Genomic DNA, 26,024 nt, shown 5'->3' with positions numbered 1-26,024 from the left:
ATTTATTCATTTATCAATTATCATTAAGTATACTGATGATTAAAATAATATGATAATCCAACCAAAAAATGTGTTGGTATCAACGTGACTTGCGTATTTGTAGCTATATGTGCCATCAATTTAAAAATCCCCAGGCAATAATAATTGATTCATTAGCTGCCAATTACATATTTCAATTGGGTAGCATCATTATTGAAATTAATATTAGGACAAGTGCCAATAACACCAAGATCAATCCACCTTTATAAAATATTTAATTCTTAAATTATCATAAAATTTTTTCCTTGATTCATAATAAAAAAAAATATAAACCCTACAACAAAGAAATAAATAAATAAAAAAATAAAAATAAGAGTGATATTGAAACTTTCTATTTTTAATATGAAGCAAAAGAGTTTTGATTTTGCAAATGAATATATTTCAACTTAAAATAGATTGATCATACGTATGCATCGTATGTATATGTGTATATTTTTAACGTAAATACTAGAACGATGAAAGTGGCTTTCCAGGTTAGTACTTTGATGGACAAGAAACAGACTGTCTTGTTTTTTAATTTTATTTTCATTTATTTTTACTCAAAAAAAATCATATATACAACTAAAAACGTTAATTAAAAAATATTGACATTACCTTAATTTGTTTCTAGTGAAAAAAAAGAAAGAAAAAAAAACAGTTGACTTGATATTTATAAAATATAATAATAATTAAAACAACAATAACAAAATAAAACACAAATTTCAAGTGTTATTTCTACTGATTGTGACCTTGGAGCAACAACAGAGATCAAGACTAGCTAGTGTCCTCGTCATCATCATCATTAATACCATCATTATCACCATCATATCATCACACCATGGCGGAGGATGAAATTCTTCCAGTAGATATTATTTATTGTATGGCCAAGGATGGTTTATCAATGGCACTTTACACTCATCTAAGTGAAAAATCTGATGATGTTTCTAATTCACTAATTAATCAGGTAATAAAATAATTATATTTTTTTTTTTTTAATATAAATGATCTATTTATTAATTAGCTGTAGATTGAATATTTTATATTTTTCAAATAATCAACACGTGTATATTTAATATCTACTTATTAAATATTAAATATTATTAAAGACAAAAAGTCTGGCAATAATCCAGCCAAATTTGCGTATGAAGGTTGAATGGAACAAAGAAAATATTTATCTTTATTTTTATTTATTTCGTCATTTTGGCATTATTAAAAAATTTTTTTTTTTTTAAAGAAATTTAATTTAAAATTAAAAATAATTAATTTTCATTTATCATATGTAAAAGGTTGTTGAACAAGATGGACAAAGAACAAGTCCATTTATAATTGCAGCACGTCATGGACAAGATAAAGTTATTAAAATGTTGCTTGATAAATATAAACCAGATTTGGAGCAAGAAGGTACTGTTAAATTTGATGGATATATTATTGAAGGTGCAAGTCCACTTTGGTGTGCAGCAGGTTTGTTAATTCAATCATTTAATTATTTATTTCTATTTATCATGATGATGATGATGATGATAATTTTAATGATTGAATATTATTATAGGAGCTGGACATTTAAATGCTGTTAAAACTCTTGTTAGAGCTGGAGCTGATGTTAATCATCCAACAAATACAAGTTCAACACCACTAAGAGCAGCATGTTTTGATGGTAGACTTGATATTGTTAGTTATTTAACACAACATGACGCTAATATACATTTAGCAAATAAATATAATAATACATGTCTCATGATTGCTGCTTATAAAGGCCACTTTAATATTGTAAGTTTATATAATTTTTTTAAATTGAAAAAACCAATTTTTTGTTTCATTTTTTATATATGTTATTGATAGGTATCATTTTTACTTGAAAATGGAGCTGATCCAAATGAAAAAGCATTATGTGGTGCAACAGCTTTACATTTTGCATCAGAATGTGGTCATTGTTCAATTGTTAAAATTTTACTTAAATTTGGAGCTAAAATAATGAAAAATGAAATTGGTATGACACCACTTATTGTTGCTGCTGAACGTACAAGATCAAGTGTTGTTGAAACCCTAGTTGATGATAAATATGCAACAAAAGAAGAAAAAATTGAAGCATATGAATTACTTGGTGCATCATTTGCAAATGATAAAGATAATTATTGTCTAACAAAAGCATATTATTATTTACATGAAGCTATGAAGTTAAGATACAGTGATCCTGATAATATAATTTATAAAAAAATAATTGAACCAGTACCAGCATATGAACATTGGCATGAATCAGAAACACTAGCATCACTTGAAAATATACAATATGATGCAAATTCAATACATATGGAATCATTATCAATACGTGAACGTATATTAGGTAAACATAATCCAGAAGTACCACATCCAATTGTTTATAGAGGTGCTGTACTTGCTGATAATGCTAGATTTGATAGATGTATTGATTTATGGCTACATGCATTAAAATTAAGACAACAAAATAATATATCTGTTGCCAAAGATTTATTAAGATTTGCTCAAGTATTTTCACAAATGGTACATGTTGGTATTGATTTACAATTTTTTCAAGTTATGAATGTACTTGAAGCAAGTATCATTGAACTTGGTAAAAATAAATTAAAAATAGATAATCCAGATATTAAAGAAGACATTGAACAATATATTGAAGAATCAGAATCAAATATAACATCAACATTATATATATTAACAATATTAGTTAAATTAATGACATTAAATGAAAAAGCATATGAAAAAGATATGATTGAAAAAGCACGTTTTCTTGTACATAAATTATGCTCATTAAAAATGACATTACGTGATGGACAAACATTTTTACATCTTGCTGTTAATTCAAAAACACCAGTTGATGATTTTCATACAAATGATGTATGTAAATTTCCATGTTCAGCAACATCAAAATTATTAATACAATGTGGTGCTGATGTTAATGCAATGGATAATGATAGAAATACACCATTACATTTAATAGTTACATATCAAAAACCAATTAGTGATTTTATGACATTACATTGTATTATACTTGAATTAATTGAAGCTGGTGCACATATGGATACAATTAATTGTCAAGGTGAATCACCATATGATGCAGCAACAACTGGTGTTGCTGAAATTATATTACGTACACAAACTAAATTATCATTACAATGTATGGCTGCTAAAGCTGTTAAAACATATAATTTATCATATGCTGGTAATGTACCAAGATCACTTGAAAGTTTTATTGAACTTCATGGTCCTGGATTACATCAGGGATAATAAATAATAATAAATATTATATATTAAATAATTAAGTTACATTAAATCAATCAGATCAAAGTCCTTATGTCAATCCAATTGGATTCTTTGGGTTCCGGGTGTTTTTACAATTTTATTTTATTGGTTTTAGGCTCTTTGAAAAATTTATTAACCAAAGCCTATTTTAATTTTAACAATTTGTAACAATTATTATTGTAAAGGCACCAGAACCACAAGAAAAAAAAAAAAAGAAATTATCACTCGAATTGGCTTTTGACCTGGTTGATTTGAAATAGCTTGACCCCTATATATATATATATGTATAATTTTTATGAATAAATTAACAATATTTTAATGTTTAACTTATCGTAAAAAAAAATCGTCAATTTGTACTATTAGACTGAAAAAACTAAGAGTTTAAAAATAATTTATAATTAAAACAAAAAAAAAAAACCAACAAATAATTGTAATTTATTTTTCCTAGTTAATAATTAAAACAAAAAAATACTATAATTTTAAAGCAACTTTCTTTATTTTTTTTCATTTTAAATAATTATTTGAGTATTAAAAAATTGAATCACAGTGATTTAGCAATAATATTAATAATTTTTCAAGATGTATAAACATGATCAATAAGTGGATTTTGAGGTGGATCATCAACATCATCTTGAACACCAATTTTTTGTTTTTTTAAATATCTACATATTGTTGGATAAGATGGCAATGGTATTCCAACATCATTTTTCAATATCATATATGATTTCAAGCCAACTAAAGTATATAAAAAAAAATATAAATATTATTATTAAACTACATTATTTTTAATTAATTTAAAAAACTTACTTGAACATCTAATTTTAGCTGCTAATTTTAGACAATCCTGTGTCCATGCTGGTTTTGACAAATCATAACTGGCAGCAAATTTATGCAACATTGGTACTTTATTTGATAATTTTTTTAATATTTCATTTTCATTGTATAATATTTTATATTTTTTTTGTAATGGTATTGTTTGTTTGAGTTTTAATTTTAATTCTTCTTTTTGTTTTGTTATAACACGAAGTTTTTTATTTGCAATTAATAGCTGTGTTCTTAATCTTTTAATTTCATTTGCTTGACGTATTGTACCACTGTTTGTTGGAAAATATGTTGTATCTAATAAAACATTATCATCATCAAGTATTACATGATCATTATCAATATCTTGAATTATTTTATCCTGCTTTTCCATTAATTCATCACAATCTGTTAGATATTCATAATCTGTTGCACAATCATCATCAGCACCATTGAGACTATCTGCATAATTATTTAATTCATCAATTTTTTCATTTAGATAAACATTATTGTCATGTTGATCAATGTTATCATGCTGTTGCTGTTGTTGTTTTTGTAAATTTTCTTCTATTTCACTTTCTTCAATGAAACATTCATATCTAACAAATTCATCATCTGTATTTGTCTCAACAACATTAACATTATCAATTATTGCATTATTTTTATCGACAAATATTACATTTTCATTAACAACATGATCATTATTGTCATTACTTGTTTCAAATGATACAATAAAGTTTTCTTGTTTTTTACCAGTCTCAGCCTCAAATGATATTATAAAATTTTCTTGTTGTTTATCATTTTTTTTATTAATTTGGCTATTAACACAATTTTTTTTTTGACTATCTAGACTATGAATAAATGAATTGACATTTTTTTGAAATAATTTTCCTTCTTTAACTGTAAAACAAATAATAAAAATTCAATTAAACAATCATCTTAATATTGTAAATCATTGTTGAATAATTATTAATTACCTGGTCTTTCTGGTATTGGCATTGTTGGATCACCAATAACACCAACATCTGAAAATATTGTTGGTAATGCATTCCATTTTAATTTACGTACACCATCAGCACGTCTATTTTCATAACAAGAATCATCAAAATGATACTGTAAATAAATAAAAAAATAATTTAATTATAAATTTAATTAATAATATTTATAAATTATAATAAATATACCTCGCATAGTCTAGAATGTGGTGTTAATTTTCTTGGTCTTGATCTTTCAATCCATATTGTTCTTCTTTCTTTATGTGTTGGAAATCTAAATAATCTAAAACCTTGATCATGACGATGAAAACAATTATTAGCACAACAACTTGGCATTTTTATTAATCAATAATAATCATTAACAAGTTAATTAATTTTTTTTTTAATTAAAAATAAACAAAACAGATCATAAAAACATTGGAAATTTTAAAAATAACATTTCATGACAAATTGTTGTCAACAAATTAATATTAAGAAACAAAATGGCGTATATTTTTTTGGGGGAAAAAAATGAAATCACCATTTTTTATTGTTGGAGGAGGCAGGAAGAAGGGGGAGGAAAAAAGGTGTCATTATTAAGTTGGCAAACGTGAAATAATTTTTTTATTTCAGAACATATTTTGTTTGACAGAGAGAAATCATGGTTGATCGACTTGGTTAGTTTATATTCTTAAATATTAACTATATTTATTATTAATAATAATTATAAATAACAATAATTTATAATTAATAATAATTTGATTATTATAAATAATAATAAACATTTGTTATAATTTTTTACTAGAAATTTTAAATGAATTTAATGAGTGTGGGAAAATTCGATATGTTGAAGTGGGACAGTGTTTTTGACAGCTAGTTTATTCCATCAGTGATGATAATATGTACACATACATAATATATATTTTATATATTATGCATATGTATATAAAAATAATGTACATATATAAATAGTGTAATCAATCATAAACGGACGCGATTAACTAATCAAACTCAGCATGATTCGATTGAAATTATCAAGGGCTATTTTTGTTTTTTTTCATGTCATTAATTTTTTTCATTATATTTTTCATTATTTATTATAATTATTAATTTTATTGCTTGTTTATTATGTTGCAGTTAATACTGAATCAAATGCCAGAAGAATTGCTATGGTGGAAAACTGCTTTGGCAGTTCAGGCGTTGTAAGTTTATGTTTTTTTTTTATTGTTTCGTCAATCATTGATGACTGTACTCAATGATTCATTCATTTATTCATATATTCATAATTGTTTTTTTTTTTTTTTATGATTTTATAAACAGCCACTTGGTGTACCTGGCAGAGTACTGGTTGGTGAAGGTGTCTTGACTAAAATGTGCAGAAAAAAACCAAAATCAAGACAATTTTTTCTATTTAATGACATACTTGTTTATGGAAATATAGTTATTAATAAAAAAAAGGTATTATTTAATTTTAAATTTTAATATTGACCTAAATATTTTTCATATAAATTTAGAATTATATTTTTAATAACAATTTTATATACATGTAACTATAAATTTAAATTTTTATGGATATATTTTCTTGAGGAAATTTAAGTTTTTAATTTTAATTTCTATGTATATATTTCCTTGAAGAAATTTAAGTTTTTAATTTTAATTTCAATTATTTTTTTTCAAGTACAACAAACAACATATTATTCCGCTTGAAGAGGTCAAATTGGAATCATTACAAGACGATGCACGTGAGTATTTTTAATTGAGGTTTAAAATTAAATTATCATTGCTTATTGATAAATGAAAAATATTTTTTATAGAATGTCGGAATGGTTGGCTTATTAAAACAGTAACAAAATCATTTGCTGTACATGCTGCAACATCAACAGAAAAACAAGAATGGATGGCACATATAACTAAATGCATAGAAGATCTTTTAAGAAAAAGTGAGTCATTTTTCGATATTTATTATTATCTTTGTGGGTTTTTTTTTTTTTTTTTTTCATAAATGTTTATTTATTTGTGGTGTCATCGTGTGTCACTGAAAAGATAAGAGAGTGTATAAAAACAACAAGTTGAAAATATAATGATAATAATTATGATGATAATTACAGGCGGTAAAAAACCAGTGGAAACACATGCTGCTGTCTGGGTGCCTGATAATGAGGCAAACATTTGCATGCATTGTAAAAAATCTCAATTTACAGTTCTCAATAGAAGGGTAAATATTTTTTGGCTTTAAAATTTTTTTTATCAATAAAATAATGACAATTTATATATGTATTCTTTTGCTTAAATATTAAAGCATCATTGTCGACAATGTGGAACAGTTGTTTGTGGACCATGCAGTAATAAAAAATTGTTTTTACCTGGACAAGGAAATGGTAAAGCTGTACGTGTTTGTCTACAGTGTTATGATACAGCAAGTAAAGTTAAAGTATCATCACCAACTGGTGTCAACAATAATTCAGAACAACGTAATTCAGCAGATAGCTCAGGTGGTGATAGTTCTGGTGACGATGATGATGCTGCTGCTAATAAGGAAGAAACACATGACGAAGTAAGCGTTTTTATATTTTCTAATTTAATTGATAAAATTATATAAATATTTTTTATTAATTCTTGTCATTTTGTATTTTTTTTACAGCCAAAATTCTACTCGACTCTTTTACAACGATGATTTTTACAAAAATTAAAATGATAACGAAAAAAATTGAATAATCAATGACGATAATTATTTGAAGAAATTAAATTAATCAGGTTAAATATTATTGAGTAAATAACAGGATACAATTTACATTAATACATACATATATATATAATTGACAGAAAAAAAAAGGAAAAACTAATTATTATCAACAAAAAATTGATGATATTTTTACTCAGCATAAAATTAATTAACTATTAGTATTTTATTCGCAGTATTTTTAATTTGCGAATAAGTCAGATATATTATTTTTTTTCTCTATTGTTAATAATGTAAAAATATTAACCATCAGTTATCAAATTATTTTTTTGATTATTTTCTTTTAAATAATTTAATAATGTCAATATTCAACTGAATTTTTAATCATATTTTCTTGAAATTTGATTTATAGATTTTTAATTATTAATGTCATTATTTGTCATATTTATTTTGTTTTTAATTTCAACTGCTTTATTGAGCTTTTTTTTTTGTTCTTAAACAAATCACTATTTTAATAATATTTTGACTTATTATTTTTTCTTTTTTGAATATTAATATGTAAAAAAAAATACGCCAATTCGTGCCTTTGAGTCACAAAAAAAATAAATAAATTGCACAGATAATTTAAATTATGGAAAAATAAAAGTGACAAAATCGAGATAGAATTTTTATACAATAAACTAATTTTTCATTAAAATTTGAAATGTAGTTATTATTATTATATTTTTGTTAATATAAAAATACATTGAAATCGAAAAAGATATTTTTTAAATTTAAGCCTATTAGCAGTCAATAGTAAAAATAAAAAATACAAAAAACTTGGCAATGAGATAAAAAAAAATTAATTAATCAAAAAAACTGTAAAATTTTTGCAATGATTTATATTGTTATAAAAAAATATTGCAGACATTTACATCTGTGTATAATTTTATAGATCTAAGCTATATTAAATATTATAAAATTGAATTGTACCTTTATTTTATTTTATTTTTTAAATAAAAAATAAAGCCACGTGCTAAATAAATATCAATTAAAATGTATAAAATTTTTATTAATTTTATTAATTTCATGAATACATAGATAATTTATAGATAATAATTCTACCAAATAAATCAGTACTTGAATTAAATACAATTTTAAATATTGAACCTTCAATGGGTTTATCTAATTTAAATTCTTGAATTGTGTTTATATCATTTGGATAAAAATCTTGTATTTTTTTCATATTTTTTGAATCAGTACCTGCCTCTAGATGACAATCTTTACCTGCAAAACCACCTTGAAATTCAATTGAAATTGTTGACAGTGTACATGGTTCGTCTATTGTTATTAATATCCACTGTGGTGTTCCCTAAAATTATTATTTATTTATTTAAAAATCATGCTTTTTACAGGTAAAACATAAAATAAAATTCTGTCAATTGTTTATTTATTTTTCATTACCGAATCAGAGTTCCAACATGTCTCTTCACTGTCATCAAATAGAAATTTTTTTCCATAGCTTTTTATGTCTTTGTTGAGTACTGAGCTGACTCTATAATTAACAATTAATTAGAATATTATTTTGACATAATTATTGAACACGTGGTGTATTTTATTTGTTGACTGATAAACATTGTTTGTAAACTCACCCGCATTTATATGTTTTATCTTTTAAAATATCCATAACTTTAATGTATAACTTTACAAACTATAATTAATTGTTAATTAATTTACTTGATAATATTTTATATAATTGTTTTTGTATTCTCTTCATCTGTCATCAAATAGAAATTTTTTTATAGCTTTTTATTTATTTATTGTACTGAGCTGACTATTAACAATTAATTAGAATATTATTTTACAATAATTAAACACGTGAATTTTATATGTATTGTATAAAATTGTTAACTAATATTATATTTTTTATATAAAATATCCATAATTTAATTATATATTTAAATAACTATCTAATTAATTAATTAATTATATAATTAATTGATTAATATTTTATATAATTTTATTTTGTATGATTAAATAATAAATCTCATCAAGACCTATTGTTGTCTGTTGATCTGTTGATGATGACAGTTGAAGCCATTTTTTATTTAAATTGTACTAGAAAGAAATTCAGAGAAAACTATAGTCAATTATAAAAAATGAAATACAGTAAATATTTATTAATATTATATGGTTATTTAAAAAATATATATTTGTTTATAAATAAGTTAAATTAATTAATTTATTATTATCAATAATTTTTACTTGACATTCTTGCGACCAGATGGCAATTGTATCTCACGTGTCCTACAGTTTGAAAAGTAGAAAAACTTTAGTCTCTAATCAAATGGAAAAATTAAAAAAAAAATATACAACAGTTCCAAAGAATTTTTTATTTTATTATAATATTCAAATTGGTTATTTTAATAAATTAATCATCAAGTTGTTACAAGTGTATAGAAAAATAATAACAACAGTGAATAATTAGAATTAATTTGGAATTACAATTGAAGGCTGATTTCTTTTAATTTATTCTGTAACTTATTTGTGATTTAAAAAAAAAAAGTTACAGTGTAACCAATTTACAAAGAAATCAATTGGCTATTTAAAATTAATCTTGCAACATGATTTAACAATAAAGTCCACTTGCTTGATTTTTAATTAGACAATCTTTTAAATAATGATATTCTTCTTCATTAAGTCTTTCTGCAATTAATTTATCACGTTGAAACTCTTCAAGTGTTGATGCACCAGCAATGTAACCGTTTAATTTTGCAGCTAATGTTGATGTTTGTAAATTTTCTGATGTTTTTGGACCAATTGATTTCAGCAGACAAGGATGCGATTGTAAACGATATTTTTGATGATAACTGGAACAATAGTAAGTCAAGAAAAAAAAATTATAAATTATATAAAAATCAAGTTGAATATTTTTTAATAACTTACTCTTCAGCTGGATAAAATCGATCAAATGATTTAATAGTTGTTGTTAATTGATCCTTTGTTTTCTTCTGTAAATGATCTCTTGATTTTTCAGCCAATAATTTTTGTTCATCATCATGATAAAGTATCAATGAAGCATACTGTAATTAAAATTTTATATAATATATTTTTACATTGTAAAATTTAATACGAGAAGGATTTATTTTTTTCATATAAAATTATCATTTTTAAATTAAAAAAAAAAACAACCTAAATAGATAAGAAATTTTTTAAAAAACAAATTAATATTTATCGTTCGATATTCTTCTAAATACATTATTAAGAACCGTTAACTTGAATTTTTATCATTATTATGATCGGCAATTTAATGATGACATAGTTATAACTTTCACTTTATTATCATCAAACCCAATGACAATAATAATAACAATAAAAAATTTTAATAATAACCTGGGTTTTAATTTTTGTTGTCAAACCATACTCGTGATATTTCCAAAATAAATTAAGCAATTGTTCAAATGAAATTATTGAAGGATCATAATCAATATCAGTAACCTCCGTATGATCTCCCCTGCAACAAAAAAAAAAAAAAAAATATTTAAAACTCGTATGATAATAATAATAAAATAAATTTAAAAGTACTTGCATATTTTTATAAGTTGGTGAGTATTTTGTACCACCGGCATATCCAACAGTCGTTCTTAAAACTCCAGGTGTTGCTCCAAATAGTGAATCACCTGCCCAAAAGCATCCCATGCCAAAAGTTGCTCTCTTTTTTTCGACATCTCCACTTTGTCCTGACATTTTAACTTTTAATTTTTTTCAATAAAAAAGTAAACCAAGTTAATATAAATTTTTTAAAATAAATAAAATTCGAAAAAAATATTCATAATTTCTATAAAATATTATTTTTTAAATTTTCTATTAATACTTACAAGTCAAGAATATTTTTAATAAAAATTTATCTTTTATAAGAAATAATTTTTTCAAATTCATAATAGTTACGTAATAGTTTCATAGGCGGAAAATTGGCAAGAAAATTATATTAGAAAAAGTAGAGAGGGTAAGGTTAAGGTGAAATCAATATAAAAAAAAAAAACTATAAATTGCACTGCAGTAAATTAATAAATAATTTACTTGTTAAATAAATAAGTAATTTTTTTTTCTAATGTATATTTAGTAAATTAATATAATTTAAAATTGATAAATAAATAAAGTCTAAGAAACTCAATAAAAACTAAACAAAAAATAATAAAAAAAAATTAAAAAAAGGAGTACATACCTCGTTGAACAGTAGTTTATAACTGAAACTAACAAACCAACTAACTGAATAATAATGTGCTCACGTGTATATTCATTATTATTATCATTATGATTACTTAACTGATGATCGTTCCAAGTGTTTTAAATAATCGTCAAGTGGGAGTTGATGATATGATAAAGTGGGGACGAAAATATATAACTCGTTCTTCTCATCTCAATTGCAAAAAAAAATGTAATATTTAAAAATTTCGATCACTCGATCGAGCTATCTATATTGATCTCTATTTATTAAATCAATTATTATTATTTTTTTATATTTATAAATGTTATTATTTTATTAATAAATATTTCAAGTATAAGAAAAATATATTCATATAAATAATTCATGTTTCGAAGTTACTTGTAAGAATATTTATTTATTTTTCTTGATTATTTTTTATATATGATAATTATACAATTATTATTATTTAATTATAAATGTGTATTATTTAATTGTTATACATATATATTTTTTTTGAAGACATGTGGAGATTATTAACAATATTTATTTATTTAAAAAAAAATTTATTTGAGCATTGATAAATAGCTGAGTGGCTGTGAAATGATCACGTTGTTTTTATTTTTTTTTTTCTATTTTTTCACAGCCTTACTCAACATTATTTCAATGACAATCACTTATTTGTTATACAGTGTATTAAAAATTAATTAATTAAAAGAAAAAATTAAACATTGAGACTCGGTAATACTGGAAATAATAATTAATTAATTTTGTAGCACTTATTGTGTATTGGCTATTTGAAAATTTCTTTTTTCTTTTTTTCTTTTTGTTGATGAAAATAATGATGATAATGATTGAAATTGATAATATTAAAAATAGCTAACAATAAAGACCATTTCCTTGATTTTTAATAAGACAATCTTTCAAATACTGATATTGTTTTTCATTAAGTCTTTCTGCAATCATTGGATCACGTTCAAATTCTTCAAGTGTTGATGCACCAGCAATGTAACTATTTAATTTTGCAGCTAATGTTGATGTTTGCAAATTTTCTGATGTTATTTCACCAATTGATTGTAAAAGCCATGTATGTGATTGTAAACGATATTTTTGATGATAACTAAAAAAATTTAAAATAAATAATTAATAAATATTTCAATTTAAATTTTAACTAATTTAAAATTAATATTATATTTTTTTTAAAATGATAATTTTTTATATCTGATAAATTAATGATGATAAGAGGCTCACTTGGGGGCCACATGATTGTCTGATTGTCTGATTGTCTTTGTTAAATAAATAAAGCCAGACATCATCATCATCATTATTATAATGTCAATGCCATCAAAGCAAATACAGAAAAAAATTTTAAAAAATTATCAATTTAATTTTGATTCATTTAGTCAACACGTGTTTAAGTCTCTCATTTATATTAATTTTTTTTTTGTCCCCATCAATTAATCTTATCAATTAAAATTTTCCAACAATTATTATCATCAATTTATTCAATTAAATAATGATAGAAGCATTAATAAAATTATCTAATCTCATTGTTTTATCATTTAAATTTTTTTCTCAAAGTTAAAATAATTTTACTTACTCTTCAGCTGGATGGAAACATTCAAATGGTTTAATAACTGTTGTAAAATGTTCTTTTGTTTTATTTTGTAAATGATCTTTTGATTTTTCAGCCAATAATTTTTGCTCGTCATCGTGATAAAGTATCAATGATGCATACTGAAATAATAATAAATATATTAAAAATACTTGAATAATTATTTTAAAAATTAATAAACAATAATTACCTGAGTCTTGATTTTTGTTGTCAATCCATATTCATGATTGTTCCAAAATAAACTCAACAATTGATTAAATGAAATAATTTTTTGATCATATTCAATGTCAATAACTTCAGTATGATCACCACTGTTACAAAAAAAAATAACAAATAATTATAGCTAATTGAATTATAAATAATAAATTTTTTAAATAATAAAAACATACATATTTTTATAAGCTGGTGATAATTTTGTACCACCAGAGTATCCAACAGTTGTTCTTAATACTCCAGGTATTGCTCCAAATAATGAATCACCTGCCCAAAAACAACCCATTCCAAAAGTTGCTCTTTTTGCTGTTTTTGGCTTTTCAATTTGTCCTGGCATTTTAATTATTTATATAATTATAATTAAAGAAATATATTTATAAAAAATTTTACTGTGTAATTTTGAAAATAAATCTTGATTAATGTTGAAAAGGATCGAGAAACTTTTTGTTACTGACAATTGCATTTATGGAGCACGAGTTTTTATTTATAAAACGAGATAACTCCCCTCTTTTTTTTTTTTTACTCAAGTTGCACATTCAATTGAAAACCACCACTCCTTTCTCAATAATCATCTTCTTATATTTGCTTTTTATTTATTTTATTTAGCTTGATATATTTGCTTTTATTTTAAAACCACAATTCTTAAAAAATTCAACTTCCATAAATACCTGTTGTGTCTTTTTCCCATACCACCATAAACAATTATCTTAACAACTGGTTTTTTTACTTCTATTTATTCTTCTCCCTTATCTGAAACATGTCATCATCATGATCATCATCATCAATAATTTTTTTCCCTTCAATTTTAAAACTGCCAAGTAAAAAAAAATTCACGGAAGCTGTGTTATTTTTTTTATAAAAAATATTCATTTGATTTTTTAATTCAATTGACTGTATTTTGATGATGATCATTTTTCATTATCATAAAATGATAATATACTAATTATATGATGAGGGGAAGTTGGCAATTTTTTAATGTTAGTAATTTATTTGTAAATTGCCAAATATGATAATTTCTTTTATCTTATCAATAAAATTCTTCGAGTGAATGATTGTTATCTATCAGCTTATTTAAGTATCATCATTACAATGATTAAATGAATATTATATTTCGGATTATACCATCATTTTATACTACATCATCATAATAAATAAAAAAATAAAAATAATAAATTAAATTTATTATTCAATTATTTCAATCGTTTATATCTTGAAAATTTGTTGTCCAAAAAATCAGTGATTAAACTTTTTGGATTTGTTAATTTTTTCTTATTTAATTGATATTAAATAATATATTTATTTATTTAAATTTCAATATAAATAAATATTTATTTGAGTTCACAAGTTCATTGATTAAATTCCTTTTTTTTTTTATTGAGAATCACTCAGCAAGCATCCGCTGCAACAATCATTATTTATCATAATTGTCATTGACGAATTTTTCACACAATGTAAAACAAAGTCAATGATATGTAAACCCACAGTTTCCTCATTTAAATAAAACCGACAATAAATATTATTTATCTGGCTTAAGAAAAAAAAAAAAAAAAAACAGTTTAATAAATAAATAAATAAAAGAAAAACTTTGAATTACCTGTTTTCCTCTTTACATAAAAATTAAAATAATATTAATTCATATATAAAATTGTTTAGTTTATATTTATATTATTTAACTGAAATGTAAATTTTTCAACTCATTATTACGTTACTAAGTTACTACATATACTAAACTTTCTGGGCGTGACATGAATCTAGTATGTAGGTCAATGGCAACTCAAATTTCATTTTGCAATAATAATGATAATAATCACATAGAATAAATTACAATTGTAAATAAATAAACAATTAAAAAGAGAAAAAATAAAATAACAAACTTGCATTGATGCATTTAAATAAATATATTTAAAAATTAAATTTTATTTCAATAAAAAATCATAGAAATTATTGATGATTTAATCGAATTTTTTTCCATCAGCTTACGGACTAAATTTGATATCATCAATTTAATTATAACACAATAAAAATAATATATTAACAAATGAAAATTGATTTAGATTAATAAAAAATAGATAGTTCATATGATTATTAATTTTATTTATTTTTTCTTCTATTTTTTCAAGTACTTTTTTGTTTTTTTTTACATGTTTTCTTAATTTAATTTGAAAGTTTATTATGTATTTATTATTATTAACAGTCAATAAAACTGTTTTATTGTTTACTAAAATTATCGGAATGTTTTTTTTTTGTTTTATAAGCAAAATTAATTATTTCTTTTTGATTTTATTCATTTTTTTCATTTAATAATAGAGAGTGCATTAAATAATCTTTCAAATGACATATGAAAAAAAAAATAATTATGTCATTGATGATCGAAATTGTGTATGAATTATTGATCAATTAAAATATGAATTTATGAATAAAATTGTTTGAACTTGTCCTGGAAGTAGAACAACCAGTTTTTTTTTTTTTATTTGATTTTTTCTTTGTGGCAATGAAATTTTTTTTATAAAGAGATAAAAAGAAAATAATAATATCCAGTATTATCAATAACATCTTGAAAATCAAGCTTTATTTTTTAATACAAGGAAAAGATATTTTTTTTTCCTTAATGTTATCATTTAGTTGTAAATCTTGTTAAAATTTATCATTTATTTCCGTGTTATTAATATGAATCTTTAGAGGTTTAAAAAAAATTTAAATAATGATAATTTATCTTATTTACAATTTATTTAAGTACCATCAATCATTGCCACAAGAAAATAAATTTAAAAAATGTACAATTTGTTTATTCTAATTATTGATAATTAAGAAATTTTGTTCATCAGCCTTTTTTTTTTTAAGTACAGATTTTTTATATTATTTTTGTTTTGTTATTGTAAGAAATGTTTGTAGAAGAACATTTTTGGTGGACATTTATTTCACAAAATACTATTTTTCTATTTTTTTTTTTATGACTTAATTCATTTTTGATCCACTCAATCTATTAGTTAATCTATTTTGTTTATTATTTATTACTGTGATAGACCTACTAAATTTTACGATAATTATTTTATAAATTAAAAGTTTGGCTTTGATATAAATGCAATTGTTTGGAAGAATAATTAATTATGTTTTGTTTTTATTATTTATTTTTCATTTCTCTAAACTATTATTATTATTATGCTTTTTTTCTATTAGATAATTGGAGTAGGCACAATTGTAATTGCGTGTCACTCTGATAAAATTTAATCACTCAATTTCAATCACAATGATTATATTGAAAAATTTGAACACTATATAGAAAAAAAATTATCACGTATTTGTAATTTTTATAACAAACAGTTTGTTAGTCAATAATTGAAAAAAATTATGTGATAATATGTAATTTTTTTCTGGATAATAAAATTAAAATAATCTTGTTGCTCATCAGGCCATGAAAGTGGTCATTGAACTCGTCATAAAAATTTGACCTCGAAAGTTTTGACATATTCAAAAATAATTGACAGTATAGATGATTAAATAATAATAAAATCTAAATTTTTGTCTATTGAAAAAAAAAAACTATTAAATTATGAAAGCAAAGAAAAAAAAAACCCTAATAATCATTATTTTTTATCGCAAAAAAATTGACAAATATATTATCTAATACTAAGTTCAATAAAAACTATAAAAAAATATTTTTTTTTTTCTTTTGCGCATCTATTAATCACAACACTTTTTTTTTTATATATATATGTTTTTTTTTGGCCTCGACATGCCAACACATTCACCTATCATTTTTTTTTTCCCCGACATTTTTAATCTCTACGTACGATTTTTAAAATATATATTCAATAACTATTTAATAAATAATGATGAGCAAATTTTTTTCTAAATCAAACACTACATCTACGAGTGTTTTTTTTTTTTTTTTTTTAATAACTAAAAACAAAGAAAACGTTTGTTATTTATGCTTTAACAATTTAAAATAATTAAACAAAAATTTTAGATTTTTTATAAAATCTTTGTGGTCTTGAATATCTTACTGTAATATTAAACATAAAAAAAAAATCATAATAATTTACATAATATAAAATTGAAATAATAAACAAAAAATTTCATCATTATTAATTTACAATTAACAAGAAAAAAAAAAACAAATAAATAAATAAAAACACACGTAGATACAATGTCGATTAATAATCAATGATTATATAAATAAATAATAAAATAAAAAATTAATAATAATAATTAAATTGTATGTACATATTTAATTTAATTATTAAAATTAAAATAAAATATATACCAGTATATATTACTTATATAATTGTGAAATTAAATTCACAAATTCGTTTCGTAATTATAATAATAATTAATAATACTTTCAACAATATTTAAACAACTAAAAATACAATAATCTCGTTGAAAATAATATTTTCCTAAATATATAACCGACTGATAATTAATTAATTATTATTAATTCGTAATGAGCCAATATTATTATTGGCGAGAATGATAATAATTCGGCACAGCGGTATTGATAATAAATATATAATAGTACTTTTTTTTTGTTATTGTGTTGTTACATGAGAATACAACAGCGTTGATTTGACTGACTGTCACCAATAATTTCACTTGTATTACCCGAAAATCTATGAAAATCATTAGCTGATAAATCATTATCTTCAATGGCATTTATTGGTAAACCATTACCATTTGCATCAACTTGTCCAGGTGTTATATGACGACTTTGTGAACGTTTTTTTTTTAAATCAGCTAATGATTTAACAATAACAACAGATACATGAATGTTTATTTTACCATTTGCATCACTTTCTGCTGTGTATATAGGTGATTGTTGTTGTTGTTGATGTTGCTGGCTACCAATGACATTTATGTCAGGCCCTGTCACTGACAAAATAAAACAATAAATATATTTTTATTAGATTTATGTTAATATTTTATTGTTGTTTACAAAATGCTTTTATTTTTAATATTATTATTTAAAAAATCATTGCATATATTCATGCAGAATTATTTATTTTATATATTACGTGATTTTTATTTTTTTTAAATTTAATTTTTTACTTAATTTTTTGTTTGAGAATTATTTTTTTTAATTATTTTTAACTACCTACATTATTTGATATTTAAATTTTTAAATACTTGCTAAATTTTTATTTTTATTATTCATTATAAACATGACAGAATTGTTAGTAAAATAATTATCAAATTTTTACTTGAAATTTAATTAATTATTTAGTAAATAATAGTGAATTCATGCAAATGATTTAAATTAAAAAATATTTTTTATTATTATTTTTAAATATCATGCTGATAAGTTGAGTAAAAAGCTAAATTTTATTTATTTTTTTTTTCAACTTTTAAATAAAAGTATGTATAAGACAAGCAAGATAAAATCATTTATGATTTAGTAAAATATCAATGAGATTTAAAAGATAGAAAAAAACCCTTACTCATGCCAAGACAGTTAAATCAATGTTGAGAATACGCACTGAGTTTGTCAAATAAATTATCTATAGTACCTCAAAAAATATTTAATTGTAAAAAAAAAATAATAAATCATTAGAGTTTTTATAAATTAGAGAAACAAAAATGTTAGATAAAAAACTGACCTCAGATAATTAGAGAATCACACGCACCAAAGGATAGAAAAAAAAAATAATAATAATTGATTGATAAAAAATGATATCTAATAAATTTAAATTATCATTATATTTTATCCGTTTTTAAAATGAAAAAATTCCTAAATTTTAAAAGCCATTATTTTTTTGATCTCAATTTTAAGCTGATAATATTTTTCTGTATTATTTTATTCACCTACTTAATTATAATTAATGTATAAAATATATTAATATACCTGAGTCTTTGTCAACATCTTCATGAAGAAATGAGTCATTATCTTTTCCTTCTGGTCCACGACGTATTGCCAATGCTGTTGAATCAGTATCATCAATTTTTTTCGATTCATTTGTATTACTAAGAGGTGATGATAATTCACCTGGTGTTGTTGTTGATGGTGGTGGTGATGATGATGGTTGTGTTGATTGTGATGTTGTTGAATAAGTCTATTTAAATTTATAATAATTAAAGCTTTTAATATAAGAAAAATATTAAATTAATTATATCAAAATTTACCTGTTGTGCTTGTATTCTAAGTCTTGCTTCTTCTTGTGCATCTTTTTTAGTTGTAAGTACTTTATCTCTAATTGAAGTTCTTCTAACACTTTGTGTTCTTGTATTAATACTTTGTGATCTTCTTATTCTACGTCCTTGTGCTTCACGTAATTTTTTACTTTCTTGTTCAGTTTTTAATTCAACAATTCTTTCTCTTATTTCTGGATCTTCACAAATATCTTTAAAATAAATCATTAATTATAATCAAGGTTAAAAAAATAAATCATATAGCTATTAATCATAATAAAATAATAAATAACAATTACCAGCTGGTGTCTCTTCATGTTTATTTTTTGCATTTAAATCTGCACCATTTTGTACAAGCAACTCAAGAACTTCCAGCTGTTTTAATATTTTTTTTAATCATTAAAAATTTAATTAATCAATAAACAGGAAAATTAATATAATATAATTATAAATCAAATAATGCAAACATACATGACCCCAACATGCAGCTGCATGAACTGGCTGCCATTTATCATTGTCTTCAACGTCTGTTGATACATGTTGATCAAGTAAAAATTCAACAACACGATGATAGCCATTTGCTGCTGATATATGTAGCTGAAATTATTTTTATTAAAATTATTATAAATCATTTTATATTTATTTAATTAATTGATTTAAAACTTACTGGTGTTGCACCTTGATGATCTTTATACTCTAAATCTTCACCCAATGATGATTTTTTTTGTAAATCATGTAACATTTGCATTTCTGTTGATCCACGTGTTTCATCAATTAATTCTTGTGTTACACCTCGACTAGCCATTTCACCTTTATTAATAATTAATTTAAAATTAATTAATATAAATATATATCTTACAATTAATAATTAATTAATTGTACAAACCTTCAATACAATCCAATGTTTTTTCATCCTCACAAATGTCATATGGCATATTACCATCAGCATTAACTGCTAATAAATTTGCACCAGCTGCAATTAAATATCTAACAAGATGTAAATGACCACATGTTGCAGCAGCATGTAACGGTGTCCATTTTTCACTGTCCTCAGCATTGACATTTGCACAAAATTCAACAAGTAATTTCATCATTTCTTCATTATCATCAATACAACATTGATGCAATGCTGTTAAACCATCTTCATTTGTTGAATCTGGATTAACTCCTTTTTTTAATAATCTTCTTACTGTAAATTAATAATAATTATTATTATGAGCTTTTATTTTAATAATTATATAATTGATAGAAAATAATTTCAAGTCATTTTTACCTTCATCAATATCATTTCTAGCAGCAGCTTCCAATAACATAACACTATCATCAAAATAAATATGTCTTTTATTACTTGTATGTTTTGTTTGATGACGTAACCATTCTTTTTCTCTTTGTCGCCATACTTTTAATTGTTGTAATCTTCTGTGTCGTGCAAGATGTAATCTTTCTTGTGTTGTCAATCGTTCAACATGAACCATTTCAGATACTAAATCAGCATGCTCCATTATTATGTATTTACTTTTACAACGATATTTTGCTAAAACAAAAATTATAATAATTTAATTATCAATATTTTATTTTAAATAAATTTATTATATAATATTGTATACCTTTATTTTTCCATAATTCAAATAACAATTTAATAAATTTCATTATAATTAAAAATAAAAAAAAGTTATTATTTCTTGGCTTGTCTCGTGATTAAATTTTAGAATGAATGAAAATTCATTTATGCAAAAAATTATAACTCGATCTTGTGCTAGTATGTTTATTTGAATTATTTAATTATAAAAATATTTATACAAATGTTTTTTTAAATAAATTTTAAACATCGTTCGATGACAGGAAAAAAACATACGCCCCAGATAAAATAAGCAAAGAAAAAATAAAAAAATAAAGAAAACAAAAAAACCAAAATTGCTACTTACTTACGTTATTTTTAATTGTTACAAAATAGAAAAAAGTTTTTTTTTTTTTAAATTAATAATACCTGTTTTTGGATTAGATACATTTGCAAGTTTGACTATTCGCCATGGATCCAAATGAAGTCTGCTCTTCATATCGACACATGAATTTAAAACGTTAAAAAAAAAAAAATTGAAAAATAAAAAAAAACACACCTAAACACATAAGCATGCACACACTGTGTATTGATAACAATAATAAAAACAAGCTGATTCAATAAGACCAGGTAAAAATAAAAAAAAAAATTATATTTATAAATTTGAGACACACCAAAATTTGTTTTAGCTTAATATTGCAATGACTTAGAATTTTTTCTTGATAATGAACATAACAACAAGAAGACAGGTAGTAATGAATATAATCTTTTTTTTAAAAGACAGTATGGTCGCCACATCAACACATCAACTACCATGAGCATATTATCTTTTTTTTTTTTTTTTTTTCTTTTTGTTAAATCCCCCCTGACAAGACAAGATTATTATTTATGAATAAAAAAAAGATCATCAGTATTTTATAAATAATCAAATAAAATATCCTAAAAAAAAAAAACTAATAATAATTTTGATAAATAAATAAATGACTTACATTGTCATCGTCATCTTGCTGAATATATATCATTTTTTTTTTCAAGTTTGTTATTTAAATTATACAGTATTAAAAATTAATAAATGTTTTTTATTTTTTTTATGAAAATTGAAAGTTAAAATGAGTAAAAAAAATATATTGTACAACTGTTAAATTCTACCGTAGTTGTGTGTTGTGTAATCATGGTCTTATCAAGAGTTATTATCATTGCTTATCGTTATTTTTTTCATTTTTTTTTTTTAGTGTATTATATACCTGCATCACCTAATACTAACATAATCTAAATTATTATTTTGTGAGAGTCAGAATACAGACAAAACGCAGTGGGAATTTTCCTTTTTTTTTAAAAAAAAAACATTTGTTTTTAATAACAATAGATCTCTTTACATTGTTGAAAAATAAAACAACTTGATGTTAAAAAATTATCTAAATGAATGAGTGTTTTTTCAAATGAAATATTATTTATTTATAAAAAATAATTCTTGTTTTTTCAATACACATATTATTATTCTTCTAAAAAATTAAATTATCATGTGAAATATTTCAAGACATTGTTGATAACTTTCACTTTTATATATTTTATTAATATTAATATATTTTATTCAATAAATAACTATTGTTTATTATAAAAAAAAAATTCCCACATTTAAATGGCAATATTATATAATAAAATTAATTAGTATTAACAATTTTTAAAAACACAATGAGATTAAATAATTTAACATCAATAGAAATCGAAAATCCAATTTATATTGACATTTTTTGTCTACGTTTTTTATCCTCAAATAAACAAAAAAGAAATAGGTCAAAGAAATTTTTTAATTTTCTCCAGATTTTATTTCAATTAAAATAAATAAATAAATATTGTTAAATGATAAATAATAATATTTTCTCGTTTAATATAAATAAATAATAAGAAAAAAAAAAGATAAAATTAAGAAAAGAATTTTTAAAATTAGGTCAAAGCTTTAAGCATTTCCGGGTCTGCCAGACATTCCAATATTTAAAAAATAAATAATAAATATTGAATTATTAATAATTATAATAAAATTAATATTAAATAATAAATAATAACTTACATAAATTTTTTTTAGTAGTAAATAAATTTGATAGTTGTCATGGACACATGTCGCTTGTTATTTGACGTGTGGTAAGTTGCGGTGAACAAGTTTCCGTTGTTGTCTTTTTTTTAATTTTATTTTAAATTATTATTTTTTTTTTTATTTATTTGTTTGTTGTAGTTGTTGCCAGGTTGTCTTTTTCTTTTTATTATTGATAGTCTTCATGATGATTTGGAATCCAGCTTGATTTAATAATTTATATTTCATTACTATTTTATTTGATTTATCACGTGTATAAAATTTATACTAAAAAAATATATATACAGTTAATTTAATCACATAAATTTACAACACTCCACATTGTTTTTGTTTAAATAATAAATAATAATTATTCACAATTATTATTTATATATATATTATTTCAATTTTAAAATACACACAGTTTATTTGCTTTTTTTATTTTTTTTATAAATACATTACTGTTGATAGAAAAAATAAACAAATTGATTAACAATATTTTTATAAATTACAACACCAAATTTGCCTTTACCTGTCGGCAGCCATTTTTAAACTACCTGTAAACGTGATCACCAGCGCGCCACCCTTTTTTTCCCCCCTCAATATATACCTGTTTTTTTTATTTTTATTTTATTCATGTATCAATTTATAATAATGATTTATTTATTTTTTAAACAATTCATATTGTTACTGAAAATATTTGAAATATATTTATTTATAAAATAATGTAATTTTTTTCGATAAAATAATTATTAGATTTTTACAGTAATAAAATATTTCAATATGATAAAAATTAATAAATAAAAAAAACTGTACTTTTAGCACTTGTTATTATATTTTAATTGTTTTTTTTTTTCTCCGTTAGTTGATTTATCATTATTCATTTTTAGAAAAATTATATTTAGCTTTTTTTTTTTTTTTTGATAAAATTAATATTGCATTTTGCTATAATTTATTATTAAATTCATCAAGCGTAAAAAAAAAAAAAATATCCAGTTACTCATTATAAATTATAATATAAATTTTATTATAAAAAAAATAATAGAAATTTTTTTATATTTATTAGAATATGAATTTTAAAATTAAAAAAAAACTTGAAAAATTTTGATCAATGAAATGTACGAAATATGTTTATAAATTTGATTTTTTCAGTAGGTCAGTCAGTCAGTCAGTCAGTTGATTTCTGTCAGTTTGAATGAGACACATAGCAAAAAAAAAAACAAATATAAATAAAAAATAACACTTGTACCTGCGCAAACATTGTCTTAAAAAGACACAAAATTGAGGTTAGTTTTTAATAATAGCAAATATAATCACCTTTTAAATAATTGCACTAAATTAATTTTATAATAAACAGTTAATTAAAAGTCTATTGAACACTACTAAATGATGGAAAATATATCAAAACAAGAAAAAAGTTCATTGAACCTGTCAATTATTGCCGGAATATTTGCAACGACAGGCAGTTTGTTTGGTAAACTTGCTGGAGCGGTAGAAACTGGAACAATTGTAAGTCGCGGGAATAATTTTTTATTATTTAAACTTTGATTAAAAAAAAAAATTTTAAGTATACCTTTCACTTTAATCAATATAATATATTTATATAATTTTAGATTGAAATTACATTTAAATTATCATTATTTATTATAATGATTATATTCAATACAGCTGGATGTACATTTTTTGTAAAAAGTTTACAAGGTTGTTCATCATCATTACCAGCAACTGTTGTTAGTGCAGCAACTAATTATTTTTGTTCAGTAAGTGTTAATCAATTTTTTATTTCAATTATTATTATATTTTAAAGTACTCATATTCACATAATATTTTAAACTGCCTATAGTCTTAGACAAAACAAAAACAAAAAAAAATACTATACATCGTTGAAATAGAGATTGTTATCTTTAGATCTTGCTCGTGAATGTTTCTATAAATAAAAAAATATTGCGAATATAATAATAATTGTCTAGAAATATATGTGTATGATAAAAAAAAAAAATTCAGTAGTGAAAGGCGCAATGGTGAAACTTACCAGACACAGTCTGATGACGACGACAATGCATCAGGTGTCTAGTTTAACATGATGTAAATAATTGAGTAATATATATCAATATATTACTGTGAAATATTAATATTACAATATCAAATAATTTTAATTATATAAATCAATTATTTATTATCATATTTCGATTTGAAATTAAAATTAAATAAATAACATTTAAAGATAAAAACAATATTATATATTTGATCATGTAGATTATTGTTGTTGTTTTTTTGTTTTTTTTCTAATTATAATATTATTTTTTATTATCAAATTTGAAAGGCACTTGCTGGCTTCTTGGTATTTGGTGAGACTACCTCAATGCTCTGGTGGTGTGGAACATCTTTGGTTCTATTGGGTCTTATTCTCATCTGTTATTCAACATCATCAACAATAAAACAACAAAATAATATTAATGATAAAAAGAAAAATTAATATTTTTAAATATTCTCATTATTATTACATTTTTTTTGTTGC

At 22.3% G+C, this 26,024-nt stretch overlaps 8 protein-coding genes across 11 annotated transcripts; 3 read left to right on the top strand and 5 right to left on the bottom strand.

Annotated features, from left to right (window-relative positions):
* The first annotated feature begins 66 nt into the window (after window positions 1-66).
* On the top strand, window positions 67-3,775 carry LOC122857945 (protein fem-1 homolog B-like). The gene is made up of 5 exons (XM_044160513.1): window positions 67-512; window positions 650-982; window positions 1,305-1,479; window positions 1,568-1,785; window positions 1,858-3,775. Exons 2-5 carry the CDS (start codon window positions 857-859, stop codon window positions 3,274-3,276), a joined length of 1,938 nt encoding a protein of 645 aa, XP_044016448.1. The 5' UTR covers window positions 67-512; window positions 650-856; the 3' UTR covers window positions 3,277-3,775.
* Window positions 3,769-5,564, bottom strand: LOC122857947. Its single transcript, XM_044160517.1, has 4 exons — window positions 5,277-5,564; window positions 5,070-5,205; window positions 4,099-4,992; window positions 3,769-4,026 (listed from the first exon to the last, which is right to left on the bottom strand). The coding sequence occupies exons 1-4, from the start codon at window positions 5,421-5,423 to the stop codon at window positions 3,866-3,868; spliced, it is 1,338 nt and encodes a 445-aa protein (XP_044016452.1). The 5' UTR covers window positions 5,424-5,564; the 3' UTR covers window positions 3,769-3,865.
* Window positions 5,565-5,677: 113 nt separating this feature from the next.
* Window positions 5,678-8,791, top strand: LOC122857949 (pleckstrin homology domain-containing family F member 2). The gene is made up of 8 exons (XM_044160519.1): window positions 5,678-5,743; window positions 6,204-6,268; window positions 6,387-6,524; window positions 6,745-6,808; window positions 6,881-7,006; window positions 7,175-7,281; window positions 7,366-7,620; window positions 7,708-8,791. Exons 1-8 carry the CDS (start codon window positions 5,728-5,730, stop codon window positions 7,738-7,740), a joined length of 804 nt encoding a protein of 267 aa, XP_044016454.1. The 5' UTR covers window positions 5,678-5,727; the 3' UTR covers window positions 7,741-8,791.
* Window positions 8,792-8,812: 21 nt separating this feature from the next.
* On the bottom strand, window positions 8,813-9,487 carry LOC122857944 (nuclear receptor 2C2-associated protein). Its single transcript, XM_044160511.1, has 3 exons — window positions 9,378-9,487; window positions 9,190-9,280; window positions 8,813-9,097 (listed from the first exon to the last, which is right to left on the bottom strand). Exons 1-3 carry the CDS (start codon window positions 9,410-9,412, stop codon window positions 8,813-8,815), a joined length of 411 nt encoding a protein of 136 aa, XP_044016446.1. The 5' UTR covers window positions 9,413-9,487.
* A 610-nt stretch (window positions 9,488-10,097) lies between these two features.
* LOC122857943 (peptide methionine sulfoxide reductase-like) lies at window positions 10,098-12,076 on the bottom strand. Its single transcript, XM_044160510.1, has 5 exons — window positions 11,951-12,076; window positions 11,315-11,477; window positions 11,119-11,239; window positions 10,672-10,808; window positions 10,098-10,595 (listed from the first exon to the last, which is right to left on the bottom strand). The coding sequence occupies exons 2-5, from the start codon at window positions 11,470-11,472 to the stop codon at window positions 10,355-10,357; spliced, it is 657 nt and encodes a 218-aa protein (XP_044016445.1). The 5' UTR covers window positions 11,473-11,477; window positions 11,951-12,076; the 3' UTR covers window positions 10,098-10,354.
* Window positions 12,077-12,615: 539 nt separating this feature from the next.
* On the bottom strand, window positions 12,616-14,218 carry LOC122857938 (peptide methionine sulfoxide reductase-like). The gene is made up of 4 exons (XM_044160504.1): window positions 13,934-14,218; window positions 13,735-13,855; window positions 13,530-13,666; window positions 12,616-13,049 (listed from the first exon to the last, which is right to left on the bottom strand). The coding sequence occupies exons 1-4, from the start codon at window positions 14,092-14,094 to the stop codon at window positions 12,809-12,811; spliced, it is 660 nt and encodes a 219-aa protein (XP_044016439.1). The 5' UTR covers window positions 14,095-14,218; the 3' UTR covers window positions 12,616-12,808.
* Window positions 14,219-15,830: 1,612 nt separating this feature from the next.
* LOC122857936 (protein phosphatase 1 regulatory subunit 16A) lies at window positions 15,831-24,842 on the bottom strand. Of its 2 annotated transcripts, XM_044160502.1 has the most exons (10): window positions 24,824-24,842; window positions 23,507-23,730; window positions 21,154-21,414; window positions 20,767-21,069; window positions 20,548-20,690; window positions 20,352-20,477; window positions 20,180-20,255; window positions 19,875-20,092; window positions 19,597-19,804; window positions 16,584-18,626 (listed from the first exon to the last, which is right to left on the bottom strand). In XM_044160502.1, the coding sequence occupies exons 3-10, from the start codon at window positions 21,380-21,382 to the stop codon at window positions 18,298-18,300; spliced, it is 1,632 nt and encodes a 543-aa protein (XP_044016437.1). In that variant the 5' UTR covers window positions 21,383-21,414; window positions 23,507-23,730; window positions 24,824-24,842; the 3' UTR covers window positions 16,584-18,297. The 2 variants fall into 2 exon arrangements, with proteins under 2 accessions (XP_044016436.1, XP_044016437.1); XM_044160501.1 differs by lacking the exons at window positions 23,507-23,730; window positions 24,824-24,842 and adding an exon at window positions 21,868-22,029 and having other exon boundaries at window positions 15,831-18,626.
* LOC122857941 (transmembrane protein 42) lies at window positions 21,988-26,020 on the top strand. 3 transcript variants are annotated; one of them, XM_044160507.1, is made up of 5 exons: window positions 21,988-22,068; window positions 24,659-24,792; window positions 24,864-25,015; window positions 25,120-25,266; window positions 25,830-26,020. In XM_044160507.1, exons 3-5 carry the CDS (start codon window positions 24,893-24,895, stop codon window positions 25,980-25,982), a joined length of 423 nt encoding a protein of 140 aa, XP_044016442.1. In that variant the 5' UTR covers window positions 21,988-22,068; window positions 24,659-24,792; window positions 24,864-24,892; the 3' UTR covers window positions 25,983-26,020. The 3 variants fall into 3 exon arrangements, with proteins under 3 accessions (XP_044016442.1, XP_044016443.1, XP_044016444.1); XM_044160508.1 differs by having other exon boundaries at window positions 24,659-25,015; XM_044160509.1 differs by lacking the exon at window positions 21,988-22,068 and having other exon boundaries at window positions 24,645-24,792.
* The last annotated feature ends 4 nt before the right edge of the window (window positions 26,021-26,024 follow it).

This window comes from Aphidius gifuensis, linkage group LG5 (genome assembly GCF_014905175.1).
Source record: "Aphidius gifuensis isolate YNYX2018 linkage group LG5, ASM1490517v1, whole genome shotgun sequence".
Lineage (NCBI taxonomy): Eukaryota > Metazoa > Arthropoda > Insecta > Hymenoptera > Braconidae > Aphidius > Aphidius gifuensis.
Note: the sequence above shows the minus strand (reverse complement) of the source record. Positions and strands in the feature narration are given on the sequence as shown.

Excerpts from the sequence above, each read along its gene's own strand:
- LOC122857945 (XM_044160513.1), top strand. The coding sequence starts at position 857 with ATGGCGGAGGATGAAATTCTTCCAGTAGATATTATTTATTGTATGGCC. Across the intron at positions 983-1,304 it reads CTAATTCACTAATTAATCAG|GTTGTTGAACAAGATGGACA; the intron begins GTAATAAAATAA and ends CATATGTAAAAG. Across the intron at positions 1,786-1,857 it reads ATAAAGGCCACTTTAATATT|GTATCATTTTTACTTGAAAA; the intron begins GTAAGTTTATAT and ends TGTTATTGATAG.
- LOC122857947 (XM_044160517.1), bottom strand. The coding sequence starts at position 5,423 with ATGCCAAGTTGTTGTGCTAATAATTGTTTTCATCGTCATGATCAAGGT. Across the intron at positions 4,993-5,069 it reads GCCAATACCAGAAAGACCAG|TTAAAGAAGGAAAATTATTT; the intron begins GTAATTAATAAT and ends TTTGTTTTACAG. Across the intron at positions 4,027-4,098 it reads AGCTAAAATTAGATGTTCAA|TTGGCTTGAAATCATATATG; the intron begins GTAAGTTTTTTA and ends TATATACTTTAG.
- LOC122857949 (XM_044160519.1), top strand. Across the intron at positions 6,269-6,386 it reads GCTTTGGCAGTTCAGGCGTT|CCACTTGGTGTACCTGGCAG; the intron begins GTAAGTTTATGT and ends TTTTATAAACAG. Across the intron at positions 7,282-7,365 it reads TTACAGTTCTCAATAGAAGG|CATCATTGTCGACAATGTGG; the intron begins GTAAATATTTTT and ends TAAATATTAAAG.
- LOC122857944 (XM_044160511.1), bottom strand. The coding sequence starts at position 9,412 with ATGGATATTTTAAAAGATAAAACATATAAATGCGG. Across the intron at positions 9,281-9,377 it reads GATAAAACATATAAATGCGG|AGTCAGCTCAGTACTCAACA; the intron begins GTGAGTTTACAA and ends TGTTAATTATAG. Across the intron at positions 9,098-9,189 it reads CATGTTGGAACTCTGATTCG|GGAACACCACAGTGGATATT; the intron begins GTAATGAAAAAT and ends TAATAATTTTAG.
- LOC122857943 (XM_044160510.1), bottom strand. The coding sequence starts at position 11,472 with ATGTCAGGACAAAGTGGAGATGTCGAAAAAAAGAGAGCAACTTTTGGC. Across the intron at positions 10,809-11,118 it reads CAACAAAAATTAAAACCCAG|TATGCTTCATTGATACTTTA; the intron begins GTTATTATTAAA and ends TTTTAATTACAG. Across the intron at positions 10,596-10,671 it reads CGATTTTATCCAGCTGAAGA|TTATCATCAAAAATATCGTT; the intron begins GTAAGTTATTAA and ends CTATTGTTCCAG.
- LOC122857938 (XM_044160504.1), bottom strand. The coding sequence starts at position 14,094 with ATGCCAGGACAAATTGAAAAGCCAAAAACAGCAAAAAGAGCAACTTTT. Across the intron at positions 13,667-13,734 it reads CAACAAAAATCAAGACTCAG|TATGCATCATTGATACTTTA; the intron begins GTAATTATTGTT and ends TTATTATTTCAG. Across the intron at positions 13,050-13,529 it reads TGTTTCCATCCAGCTGAAGA|TTATCATCAAAAATATCGTT; the intron begins GTAAGTAAAATT and ends AAATTTTTTTAG.
- LOC122857936 (XM_044160501.1), bottom strand. The coding sequence starts at position 21,937 with ATGAAGAGCAGACTTCATTTGGATCCATGGCGAATAGTCAAACTTGCA. Across the intron at positions 20,256-20,351 it reads CAGCTGCATGTTGGGGTCAT|CTGGAAGTTCTTGAGTTGCT; the intron begins GTATGTTTGCAT and ends ATATTAAAACAG. Across the intron at positions 18,627-19,596 it reads AGATGTTGACAAAGACTCAG|TGACAGGGCCTGACATAAAT; the intron begins GTATATTAATAT and ends TTATTTTGTCAG.
- LOC122857941 (XM_044160507.1), top strand. The coding sequence starts at position 24,893 with ATGATGGAAAATATATCAAAACAAGAAAAAAGTTCATTGAACCTGTCA. Across the intron at positions 25,016-25,119 it reads CGGTAGAAACTGGAACAATT|ATTGAAATTACATTTAAATT; the intron begins GTAAGTCGCGGG and ends ATATAATTTTAG. Across the intron at positions 25,267-25,829 it reads CAACTAATTATTTTTGTTCA|GCACTTGCTGGCTTCTTGGT; the intron begins GTAAGTGTTAAT and ends CAAATTTGAAAG.